This window comes from Lichenostomus cassidix, chromosome Z (assembly GCF_008360975.1).
Source record: "Lichenostomus cassidix isolate B80296 chromosome Z, HeHo_3.0, whole genome shotgun sequence".
Lineage (NCBI taxonomy): Eukaryota > Metazoa > Chordata > Aves > Passeriformes > Meliphagidae > Lichenostomus > Lichenostomus cassidix.
The window spans coordinates 49,281,422-49,294,874 of record NC_139511.1 but is presented as its reverse complement, the minus strand read 5'-3'; the positions used below and the strand labels follow the sequence as shown (position 1 = coordinate 49,294,874).

General features: G+C 40.0%; 1 protein-coding gene across 1 annotated transcript in view; it reads right to left on the bottom strand.

Annotated features, from left to right (window-relative positions):
* PGM5 (phosphoglucomutase 5) overlaps window positions 1-13,453 on the bottom strand; it is a 74,181-nt gene that overhangs the window by 23,155 nt on the left and 37,573 nt on the right. The window contains exon 7 of the mRNA XM_085043851.1: window positions 2,883-2,998. Coding sequence (XP_084899977.1) covers window positions 2,883-2,998 — 116 coding nt within the window. The remainder of the gene's footprint in view (window positions 1-2,882; window positions 2,999-13,453) is intronic.

Genomic DNA, 13,453 nt, shown 5'->3' with positions numbered 1-13,453 from the left:
CACAGGATTGCATCCAGACAGTTCTTGAGTATCTCCAGTAAGGGAGACTCCACAACATCTTTAGGTAATCTCTGTCACATTTTTTTTTTACACAGCATATACACATGCACTGAGGAATTTAAACCCTGTGCTCAAGTTCTCTGCATGCCCATGAGATCGAATTTTGAGTGTCCATATTTGCCTTTAGATGGAATTGGACAAAACCAGACTCAAGAGGCTTTCTGCACTGAAATGCTGCAGCTACTACAAAGTTAATATGATCAGAACATACCGGGATGCCGAGATACTGCTGTAGACCAGCTCTCCATGCCGGCCAGCAAAATGTTGTTCAACCACCCTTAGAATTCACAAGAGATAGGATTTATCAGGAATCTGAAGAATTGATGATAGAAAAACCAGATTAATATAGGAACACAGAGTGCTAGGAATGTAGAGACCAGTCTGAGGTCAGAAGACAGGAGCTGAAAATTTGAAAGAGAGACTGTAGTACAAAAGCCCATTGTTTTAGGGCCTTACAGAAAGATACAAGCAAAGAAAAAGGTCAATAGCAAGTAAAGAGAGAAGTCAGGGCAATTTTCTTCCCTATCTATTACAGACAAACCCTAGAGGCACTTCCTTGACCTCCACAAGTGTTTTTCTTCCCAAATTCAACCACCATTGGATACCCAGGAAAATAAAATTAGACTAACAGAGTTCACAATGTCCTCACTGTTTCAGTAGATCAAAACACTTTATTTTTATTTCTATATGACTAATCTCCAGGGCTAAAGTCCACCAATACTTGGGACAGCCTGCTTAGCAGGATTGGAACATGCTTTTGCAATGTGAAAGGGAAATTTGATGTTTGTCTTCTTTTGTAACTGCACCGTAAAATTTTAATGGCAAGTTTCCTCAAAGAAGACATGGTTTTAATAAGCAACCAGTGATTCCTCCCTTCTCCCTCAGACAGAAAGCATCTGAAGAGTCATACTCAACATCATCAGATGAAGATGGTCTAGGACATTAATTCCCCAAGCAGAGACAGATCTGTGGCAGTGGTTTGTCACAGCATATGGCACAGAGAGGCCACTCCTGTTTGTTTTACATACCTCTACACATAGCCTGCAGGCAGCAGCAGATAATGCACTCTGTGGGCGAAGGTATCTAGATATACTTCAACCTACAGGAACTCACCATCAAAACTCTTACAGCTCCTTCCAGTTAAAATCTACACTTGACTTTCTTCAGCATGGTGATTAAGCCAGGAGTCTTTTTCTACACAATCTGGGTGCCAGTGAGGTCATACTGATGTCTCTAGACCCATCCAAGTTTCATTAAAGTATCTGGCAGTATTCAGGGGGAAGGGGTACAGAATAGGCCCAAGTGAAAAAGTATTAAAAAGCAGTGAGAGTTGAAAACTCCCCAGTTCACACCACTCATGGGTTGCAGTGCAACAACACACCACAACAAACAGCAGTACATTCTGAAAGCTACAAGATCCTCCTGCCCTTCTCTCTCTCTCAATGACCTCACAGAACACTTTTTAGATGAAGCATCTATTAAAAAGATCCATTTAAGGCAATACAAACCTGTGCCACTCACAGCAAATAGTGACAGCATACAGTTTGGTAATCATGAGACATCAGGTCCCATTCACATCAAAAAGAAAATTAACAGTCATTATTCATTTCAATTCTCTTCCTTTTTACATGAAAGACCCGAAGAAATCAAACATATTTTAGGTTCTTCCATCATAGCCCATTCAGATTCATACAGTAAACAACAATGTAACACATCAAGTGGCATGTCTATGACTTAAAGATATCCTCATTTTCAAAAAAGCATAATTTTGCTCTAATTGACCCCAACCAACAAACTTAATACTTGACGTAAGTAAATTAAAGCAAATGAAATTTGTAATTAAGTTTCACTGCATGGTAAGTAATTTTCTATGAAGAACTGAAGCCAAGGAATTACACAAAATAGAGAACTCCATGGAATTCACATCAAAATGCAGAATAAACTATTGGCCAGGCAAATTATTGAGTTATTCTGGTCTGAGCTTTTTCAAAAAGACTTGTAATATACCCCCTACTAATAAATAAGAACACAGAATTTCTGTGCCAGAATCCAGGAAAGAAAAAAAAAAAAGAAATACCCTAAAATTTATTCAGTTATTCTAATAAACTAAAACCACATTTGTGCAGATTTACAGACTACATAGTTCAAGTATTTGCTCTAATGCTTACTGTTAATACTATGTTTCTGATGGCTCAAATTTATCGTTCTTTTGTTTGATTAGTTCTTGTGACACATAAGATATTTCTTATGTGACACATAAGAAGATATTGTGACACATAAGTAAAGAGAGCAGTGAGAGGGAAAACACAGATGCTCACATGTAACTGAATTTCGTCTAATGATGATTTTATCTCAGGCTTGAGCAATTGTGATGTTTCAAAAAGGGATGCCTTCAACAGTTTTGTTTAGACATACCATTAGATATACCAATCCACATACTTTGTACACCTAATCACATTAGGAAAACACATGAGGTTTTCATACAGGAAAAATCCCTCCAAATGCCACTCCTGTCTGTGAAAAGACTTGCAGTGGAACCAGTGAGGCTTTTCTGCATTATGTCCAAGTCAGAAGAGAGTGTCAGGCACCTCCAGAAGCTGTCTGGACTGTAGTAAGATTGCCTGCCACTTCTGAATATCCATTTTTCACATTTTTCACACCTCAAGGTACTAACACTTACAAGACGAACCTCAGTATGTGAACAACAGACAGTTCTCTGTTTCAGCACGAGACAGAGCTAATTTGCTGTTTCTTTTGGGTTTGACTTGTGGCATCTAAGAAAATTAAAAGTCTGGGGTAATTTTTTATTATGTATTACTTACCAGTGCCAAAACTCTCCTCTCCACAAAGTGAACAACGTCCAGAGTCCATGAGATTGGAAAAATATCTCCATCCCACTGGTGTCTCATACACAGGAATCTTCATTACTTTTGCCACTCTGGAAAACATACAAACATCACATGATTAAGACTGGTTTTTTTACATATGGCCTGAGGTCAGCTGAGGAATATTCTAGGTCTCATTACATCTCCTGACATCTGGGCTAGAAGTAAAAAAAAAACTACCAAAAACAGATCAACACCACGATGCAAAACTGATCCTTGTTGCAGCACCTAACTTCAACCAGAACCCATGTATGTGTATACATCAAGTGCAGTATTCTGGAAAACATTCAACAGGTTTTACCAGTACCTTTCTCTTCTTACTGAGCATGGAACAGCTAATCTAAAGATGGACAGTTTTTTTATACTCATATTTTAATGAAAGTTACAGTAGCATGTTGAAGCACCTTCCTTTACAAAATACAGAGGGTCAATATCAAAATGCTTGAAAGACACTTTTACTTCTGTTAATGTGTTCAAAGACAAGACAATACAGGAATGCTTCTTGCATTATACAGTATGTCCTTTAAAAACATTTTCCAGACTCAACCTGAATCTCAACTTACTTTCCCTGTCTTCTCATATGTAATAGATTAAAGCCTCCCACTATCTGGGTATTTTCAAGAACCAAAACGAACCGCCTTATAAGCTGAATGTGCGTTCTCTTCCTCAGCTTGTTAACTCGCAAATATTCCTCTTATAAACTGTAATGAAAAAAACTTTGACTAAAAAACAAGAAAGAAAGAAAATCCACCCAACAACTCTAAAGAAATCTAAATCGCAAGGTGGGATTTATGCAGCCAATCTTCTTGTTTCTAATTATATTTGATGGTTTTCATGGAGTGCTTAGGATATTCAGAAACAACTGGTTTAGAATATGAAAAATAAGAATTGAGATATAATGAAGCAATATGACCAACTACCAAGGACCTTATGATTGCTTAAACTATAACAAATGTTTCATGAAGCGAGACAATATACATTTTAACTGCAATCAAGCCAAAGCAAAGCAGATCAATCAAATATGGATTCAACACACTTAACACAATCCACCTAGAAGTATCAAGGTGAAAGCAGTAACCCTTCTAATCAACAGAGAGACACTTGTTTTCTGATGGCACATCTCTCTGTCTTAAATTAAGTGCACAAAGTAGATGGGATGAACTGTCCAAATATGCCAGCACTGACCCCTTCAAAATCTGGTACATAAATATAGCTACATGACAGAATCACAGAATCATCAAGGTTGTAAGAAACCTTGAAGATCATGTAGTCTAAATGTCAACCTAGCATCACCATGACCACCCCAAGTACCACATCCAGACACCTGCTGAAGTTACTCCACCACCTCCATGGGCAATTTATTCCAATGTCTAGCCACTCTTTGAGTGAAAAAACTTTCCTAATATCAAATCTGAACCTCCCCTTGCACAACTTAAAGCCATTTCCTCTTCCCCTTTCATTTAAGATGTGGCAGAAGAGATGGACCCCCTGGTTACACCCTCCTTTCAGGCAGTTGTAGAGAGTGATAAGGCCCTCTCAGCCTCCTTTTCTCCAAGATAAACAACCTTACCTCCCTCAGCTGCTCCTCACAGGGCTTGTGCTCCAGACCCTTCACCAGCTCTGCTGCCCTTCTCTGGACTTGCTCCAGCACCTCAGCATCATTCTTGTGCTGAGTGCCCCAGAACTGAACACAGCACTCAAGGTGTGGCCTCCCCAGTGCTGAGTACAGGGGACAATCCCTGCCCTGCTCCTGCTGGCCACACTGTTGCTGATCCAGGCCAGGATGCCATTGGCCTTCTTGGCCACCTGGGCACAGCCTGGCTCATGTCCAGCTGCTGTCACCAGCACCCCCAGGTCCTTTTCCTGTGGGCAGCTTTCCAGCCACTCTGCCCCAGCCTGTGGTACTGCCTGGGGTTGTTGTGACCCAAGGGCAGGACCTGGCCCTGGGCCTTGTTGAACCTCACAGCCTTGGCCTTGGCTGATTGATCCAGCCTGTCCAGATCCCTCTGCAGAGCCTTCCTGCCCTCCTGTAGTTCAACATTCCCACCTGACGGTGTTCTCTGTGATCTTATGAGCATAAACTCTATCCTGTCATCCAAATATTTTATAAAGATGTTAAACAGGACCAGCAACAGTACTGAGTCCTGGGGAACACCACTAGTGACCAGCCACATGATCTTAGCTCCACTCCCCACCACAAGGGGTGACATAAAGTTCAGCCCTTAAGTATTCTCTCTGAAATTTTTATAGTCTTAGCCTGTACTGTTGTAAAGTCCCCAACCTCTCTTTTATGTAAGAATATCCATTGCTATCTAAGTTTTCTCCTAATCAGCCTAGGTGTTCATTTTTATATTTACATATTACATCTAAACAGAGTGTTTTTAATGAGATAGAGATTGTTGATATTTATTTGAAAAGAGCTACAGATGTAATGCAAAAAAGCGAATTATCAAAATATGTAATCCTAAACTCAGATTTCATACCTCTAGTTTAGAGGGAGAGGTGTGTATGTGTGTTTATACAAGACTACATATATAATTGACCCTTGTAAATGCTGCTGCATAAAGGAGGTTTCACAGAGCACAGCTGAACAGGTTTCTGCCTGGCTCTGCAAAAAATCAAGAACATAAAAGTATTTAATCTCTGTATGACAGTTACTTCAAGCTGGAAACAGGACTGTACTGCTAAAAAAACCCCAATAAACCAGAACACAATACGTAACATGCTGGAAGAGTGAAAACAATTCTCTTGAGGTAGCCTAACAATACAGCTGGAATATGTTTGCATGTAGAAATGTTCCCATATCCTGATACAGTTTTTGGAGAAGGAAATCCTTTCCCTTTCACTTTCCTGTATTGATCTAGTTGGGGAACAAACAGCCTAGGATGAACTTACCTTGACCAGCACTAAAAGCTTCCAAAAGCTGCAGCCATTTTCCAAGATTTCTACACACTGGGCTAGCAATGAAAATACAAATGTTTCTGTTGGCATGTGGGCTCACTTTAAACTAAGCCTCTCAAACAAACATAAATATATATGTACAAATACTATAGTATGAATCATTTATAGTAGGAATATGGCAGATTGTTCCATGCAACTTCTTTTTTGTTTTGTCTTTGGCTTGTAATACTTTAACAGACTAAACAAGTAGAAATACATTGAAAATAAAGCATACTCTTTTTTCACTGATATTTTACTGAAATAAAGAGTCATCACTGGAAGTCTCAATAAATGTAGAATGTGCCTTTATGCAGCCTATAGACATTCAAGATGGAAAATCACCCCAGAAAACATGACGGGGCTCCCACAGGAAGTTGCAAAAATTCTCAAAGCTGCAGACTCTGAGAAATAATATGCTGCATCAGATCAAACAAATAATCACACAAAATACAGGAAAACACCCTCAGCGGAAGGAAACTACTATGTAACTGTGAAATTGCTAGATCTTCAAAGCCAGGGAAAACAGAGATTAGATGTGGGAAACAGGAGAGATTTTTAACGCTCCTACATCTACATCTTTCTAAACTAAAAATGTGACTGGGACTACTTTAGTGGAGAAAAAGTAAAAAAAAAAATTATCTTCATTTATCAAAACCTTTCTTTTTCACTTTATATTTACCAATCTGCCTTTTTATAGACAAAATTACTAAATCAGAGCTTTCAATCACTGCTACAGCAAGAAGCCAGATTTTTCAAAAAGAAATTCCTGTTGAGACTGGTAGAATCCCCGTGCACCAAAATATGGAAGTTAATTTCCTTGTACCACTGAACTGAACACTCCCAGCACTATTTAATGGAGCATATGGCTTTATGACTGGCTTGATAGATGCTAGGCCAATAAATGCTTAGGATAATGGTTTCAGGAACTTGCAAATCTGCAAGAACTGCCGATGAGTAAGTCATCGAAGATGTAAGTAAGTAAGTAAGTAAGGATTTTGATCTCTAACAAATCACAGGTCCATTAATTGTATTTTACAATATTTTTAGCAACATACTTTCACAGAACAATTCAAACAGGACTGTGCACTTACGTACAGCTTTTTATGTTTCTCTTCCTTCTGTATACTTACACTAGAATCCCTAAATTTGAGGAGTTAGAAATGAAAAGTCAAGTAGTTAACATGAGGAGCTTGTCTGTATGAGATCTCTTGATGAGATAGGATACTGCTTCTCTCAGGAAATGAGTCTTGGAACTGGTACTGCAAAGGGTTTATCTCTTGCAGAGGTCTCACATAACAGAGTAAATTTTATGTATCCTTATATATATATAAAATCAATCATCAACAAGATACTGGTTGCAGCAGTGCACCTGTAAGCACAATACCTCAGGCTCTGAGTTTCCGTGCTGTAGGTATTGGCTGTTAAAAGGCCTGACTTGACAGATGGAATATACTTCCAGAGCAATTCAAAATAAAAACTGGAAAAAAAAGCCCTATAAATAGGTTCATTTTGCTAGTCTATTTGAAGTCAAGGCATTCTATTTGTGTCTAACTACACAGTTGATATACCTGTGTTTATATGTTCCATGAGTATGAACTGTGTAGAAGGAATACAACAAACCATGGACATTCTGGTTCTTGTCATCTCAGACATTTAATGGGACTGACTTCAAACACTACTCTTCCTTGCCTTCTTTCAGTGTAAGTGCTCACTACATCAATGAGATTATACAATAAAGTTTCTCAGCCTCTGTGTAGCAGTAATTAGCTCTTGCTAGACTAGGAAACAAGAGTATTTACACTTGGAACTAAACTGAAAGGTAACCTTAGTATAACCTTAGAATAACCTTAGTTAGTCTGCCCATATCAGAACTAGGGGCATTTATGTTCCCAGGATGCTGAAATACTAATTAAAGGGGAAAAATTAAATCAAAGAAGAGTGGACTGTACTTTTTGCAATTCCACATATTATTTAAAACTGTATTTTGTGAATTTTAAAAAAGCAGAAGCAGATGATTTTAAATGTGGAGATAACAAAATGTGTTAAAATAAGAATATAAATTCTTGTAGAGTTCCATAGTTAAATTTATCCTCCTACTGCTTCACAGTTTCACTTTTGTCATTTTTATGTTGAAGAGCTAGTCCCACACTACCTATACTGACCACCCCCTTTTTATTCAAACATAAGGAGAATGTATACAATGCAGCCCTGAAATGCAGTATTTCATCTCTAGAAAACAGAATTACTGGAGAGTTTAGTAACAGCACAGAAATGTTAAGCCAGTTCTTGAACTCTACAATAAATCTCTACAGTAAGCATGAGCTGGCCAGTCATAATAAAGGTAATAGTAAATACAATTATAGCCTTCATAATAAAGATTAGAATTCTTTTAAATTTCCTGACAGAAAAACAAAATAACAGCTAGTTATAATATTACTCCTGAAAGGCCTAACAGACTAATGTGGAAAACTTGCCTGTTCTATACCAGGCAGCTGGATTACTTTCGTATAGCTGCACATCTGAATATCCCAGGTCTTCCCTCATACTTCATAGCCATCTACATGTCACCTAACTAGGAAAACAGAGGGTACAGGACTCCTGATAGTCCAGATTATTTTCCCTGGAATTACACTATAATTATTAGCCTGTTTAAACTGTGTAAAAAGATAAAAGAACATTTTTTTAAAGAGAAAGTTATTTAAAAGTGTTGAAGATCCTTGTGATACCTTTCTTTCAGTTTCAGTAGAGACAACATACTATTTCTCCCAGACAGGTGAATAAAACAAAGTGGTTTTTGATGGTATCTCCCTGACACCATGGTTTTGCACTAGCAAAACATCTCTGTCATCAGCCAAATTACCCTGACTTACATTAACAAGAGTCAGAGGGAAGTTTTTTCCAATCCAATCTCTACAATGCCAGAAAAACATCCTGATGAATATAAACCAGTCAGGTACAACAGCCTGCAGCAAGCTGACTTTCTTGTGCCAGTGAAACTCTTAGAACTTCCAAGAATAGATCAGTCAATCAGACAGAATTATCCTGCCAAAGTTGTGATGCCTGTTCACCGCAAAGATAAAGGTCACAACACTGGGGGAAGGGCTTTCTTTGACAGGTCTCATGAACTTGTAAAGATGTAACTGACTGGCTAGAGTTTTGTACTGTAGGTGAAATGCTGTCTAGGGTAAACTGCAGCATCACTTTCATTCTGGAGTCTTAACTTGGACGAAGAAAAAGGTAGAGATGCAACTATTGCATGTCCTTTTCTTCCATCTTCCACCACCTGTAGATATCATCTGACATTAGAAAGATGCTCACAAGCACCTGGGTGAACAGAGTTCAAAACATTGACTGGTGTTGCACAGATACATTTATTTTCAATCTTACTCCTCTCTGTAGTGCCAGCACTGAAGTAAGCAAGGTGCTGTAATTCACAGAACAACAAGTCTTTCTCTGCAGAAGGGTAAGCACTGACAGGTGCTAACATTCAGGAGTTGAAGGAATTTGTGGGACAGACATGTAGGCCACTGAAGGACAGTGTGTTGTAGCAGCACTCCATAAGAGATCAAAATCTCTGTAATGGCTTCTTTCAGAGTTACTATAGCTATAGAAGGAAAAGGTTTCTCACCAGGTCTTCTAAATCTCTACTTAACCACTGAAGTAGGCTGTGCTGTCTAATCTCCAGCTGATAAAAGCCTCCTTTGGTTTAAGGTCTGAAGCATATTTTATTTCAAAGACAAGACTATTATTTGACTGAAACTAAGAGAAACTGTTTTTCTTCCCCCTTCTGTAGTCTTTCTTCATGCAAAGAATTATAAATATGTCAATTAGGGACCTGGATCTGATTTATCAAGAAAATAATTTCTCTAGCTGAAAATAAGTCTTCACACAGTCTAACCTTAGCCTATGAGTGTTTGTATTTGATATTTTACTGCCTGAGTTGCCTGGAGTTTTCTTTTTTAACACTCTGGAGACATCTGAGGTGAACAAAAGGGATTTATGTTTGCCTACATCAATTTTGCCAGCCCTTTATTAAAGACACTGGGTCAGCTCTATTCTAACCATATAGTACACACTTTGCCTTAAGTGTACATGCAACCAGACCCAAAATTTAATGGGTTCATTCTTTTGGAGCACCCTCTTCAACATTCAAATTTCTTCTGGAAAAAAACAAACAAACAAACAAAGTATTTTTTAACTTTATTGGCACCATATTCATTGCCTGATTAGTCCGTACTCCATTCTCACTGCATGATATTTCCACTTGTTCTCTCTGTGGTCCCCCTGACCTGGAAAGCTCTTTGCTACCTCATTTTTCAACTTCTGAAGTCTAATGAATCTCACCTTCGCTCAGTTCTCTCTTCATTCTTATTAGTTTGTAAGATGGAAAAGTCATGAACTAAAGGGTTGTAACTTTTTTTTTTTTAAGTCCCAGCTCTTAGCCTTCCCTTTTAATCTGTGCAGCTGCAATAGACTGTGAGAAATTCAGAGTAGTAGCAATGACAACACCAGCACTGGCACCAACTATAACGTGAAATAGGCTTTCTGCTTCTGGATGCTTTCACTCTGTCTGCACCACCTTCCCTTAAAAGGCTTCAACTGCATATCATGCAAGGAGCAGAACTAAAACAGCTATCTCCCTTATATGGTCAAGTATTACAGTGTTACTCCTTCCCAGTCTTTAATTTATTAAGCAAAAAGCAGTGGAATGCTAAGCGCTTGCGCTCAACAGATAACCAGGACACATCACTAAGATAAGACGTGAGCTGTCATGTCTGGCAGAGAGGCTGTCAGGACCATAAAACAGAGAAAAAAATAGGTAGTAAACAAGTTCCTTTACTTTTTTTGTTTTCTAGTATGCCACATCTCACAGAGAACAAACATAGCAAAAGAAATCAATAAAGAAAAAGCATCTGGAGACACTTCAACTATAAAGCATCTAAAAAGTTCCGACTTTATTTTTTTGCTTTGTCTCCTCCCAACCCCTGCAAAGTTTTAACTGAAATACTTTTGCAGGTGGAATAAATGTGTGCTGAATTAAGGCCTGGTGTTGAGGGGTAGTTTCTGTCTTGAAAGATGGTAGCTTCAGGTGGATTTTTTTGGCTAGTAATAGTCCTGCATAATGGATTGCTAGTAATTGCAGAAATCATCATTAAATTCTAATCAGGACTGTGTGAATTCACCTTCTATCAATGGAACCTCCTGGCATTCATGTAATGTAACTGTGGTGCCAACTAACTGTTCCAGTATTGTCTTCTGCCTCTCAGTTTCATATTGGCCTTTCTTTGCTTTTGAAATCTTTCAACAGCAAAAACGAAAAACTGCCCTAGCAGAAAGGCAAAGTCATAGGATCACAGAGCTATAGGATCATGGGATGAGTCATATTGCAAGTGACCTTGAAGATCATCTAGTTCCAACATCCCTGCCATGGGTTAGGATGCCACCCACTAGATCATGTTGCTCATAGCCCCATCCAACCCAGCCTTGGACACTTCCAGGGATGGGCTGTCCACAACTTCTCTAGGCAACCTGTTTCAGTGCCTCACTACCCTCACAGTGAAGAATGTTTCCTCATATCTAATCTAATTCTCTCACATTCTAGTCGAAAACCATTACCCCTTGTTCTATCACTACCTGCGCATGTGGAAAGCTGTTCTCCATCTTTTTATAAGCCCTCTTTAAGTACAGAAAGGCTGCAGTGAGGTGTCACCAGAACCTTCTCCAGGCTGAACAACCCAAGGTCTCTCAGACTGTCTTTACAGGACAGGTGCTTCAGATTTCTCATCATCTTCATGCCCCTCCTCTGCATCTGTTCCAACATGTCCACATCTTTCTGGTGATGAAAGCACTGCAGGTGGGGTCTCACAAAGACAGAACGCCCTCCCTTGCTCTGCTGGCCACCCCTCTTATGATACAGCTCAGGACACGTTTGGCTTTCTGCGCTGTGAGCACACTTTGCCAGCTTATGTCCAGATTTTCATCCACAAGAACCTCCAAGTTCTTCTCCACAGGGCTGCTCCCAGTGACCTCTTCTCTCAGCTTGTACTCATATCTGGGACTGCCCTGACCCAGGTACAGCATTCTGTGCTTGGACTTGTTGAACCTCATGAGGCTCTTGTGGACCCACTTCCCAAGCCTGTCCAGGTCCCTCTGGATGACATCCTTTCCTTCTGTTGTGTCAGCTGCACTGCTCATCTTTTTGTCATCTATAAACCTGCTGTGGTTGCACTCAATGTCATTGCAGATGTCACTGATGAAGATATTGAAGAGCACCAGACCCAGAAAGAGCCCTGAGAAACATCACTCCTCACCAGCCTCCACCTGGACATAGAACCATTGATCACAGCACACTGGCAGTGTCCATTTGGCCAACTCTTTATCCATTGAATAGTCCATCCATCAAATCCATGTCTCTCCAGTTTGGAAATAAGATGCCATATGGGACCATGTCAAAGACATTGCAGAAACCTAGGTAAATGACATCTGCTGGTCTTCCCTTGTCAGCCATTGCAGTCAACATGTGGCCTCATACAAGGCCACCAGGCTGGTCAGGCACAATCTGCCCTTAGTAAAGCTGTGCTGGCTGCCTTGGATCACCTCCTTGTCTTGCATGTGCCTTAACACTGCTTCCACGAGGATCTGCCCCATGATCATCCCAGGCACAGAAGTGAGGCTCACGAGTTTGTAGTTCCCCCTGACTTTCTTTCTTCCCAGTTTAAAAATAGGAGTGATGTTTCTGTTTTTTTCGTCACCAGGGACTTTTGCCTGACCACCATAACTTTTCAAACATGATGGAGAATGACTTGGCAACATCAGCCAGTTCCCTCAGGACCCTGGAGTGCATCTCATCAGGCCTTACAAACCTGTGCCTATTTAGCTTCATCAAGTGGTCTCCTAGTTGCTCTTCACTGTCAGCAATGGGAACTTTATTCCCCCAGCCCCCACCTGGAGGTTCTGGGACTTGAGAGGTGTGGGAAGTCTGACTGATAATGAAGACTCAGGTGAAGAACTCATTAAGTACCTCAGACTTTTCCACATCTGTTTTCATCAGTTCCTCCTTCTTGTTTAGCATGGCCTTTATTCTCTGATCTACATACTTAGAGAATCCTTTCTTGTTACTCTTCACATCTCTTGCCAAGTCCCACTCCATCTGTGCCTTAGCTTTCCTGACCCATCCTTACACATCCAAACTGTATCTCTGTGCTCTTCCCAGGTCACCTGTCCTTCCACTGGCTATGCACTTCCTTTTATTTCAGCAGCTTGAGAAGCAGATCCTTGCTCAGCCATGCCAGTTTCTGTCCTGCACTGTTTGACTTCCTGAACAGTAGGATGGAAAGCTCTTGTGCTCAAAGAAAAGTGATCTTAAAGAGCTGCCAGCTATGGTCTGCTCTTTGGTCCTTAATGACAGTTTCCGAGGGGATCACATTCACTACTTCTTTAAACAACTGGAAGTTTGCTCTTCTAAAATTCAGGGTCCACACTATGTTCCTTGCCAGGCCCATGTTCCTTGGAATCATGAGCTCAACCCAGGCATAGTTGTTACATTCCAGTCAGTCTCCAGTCTTAGC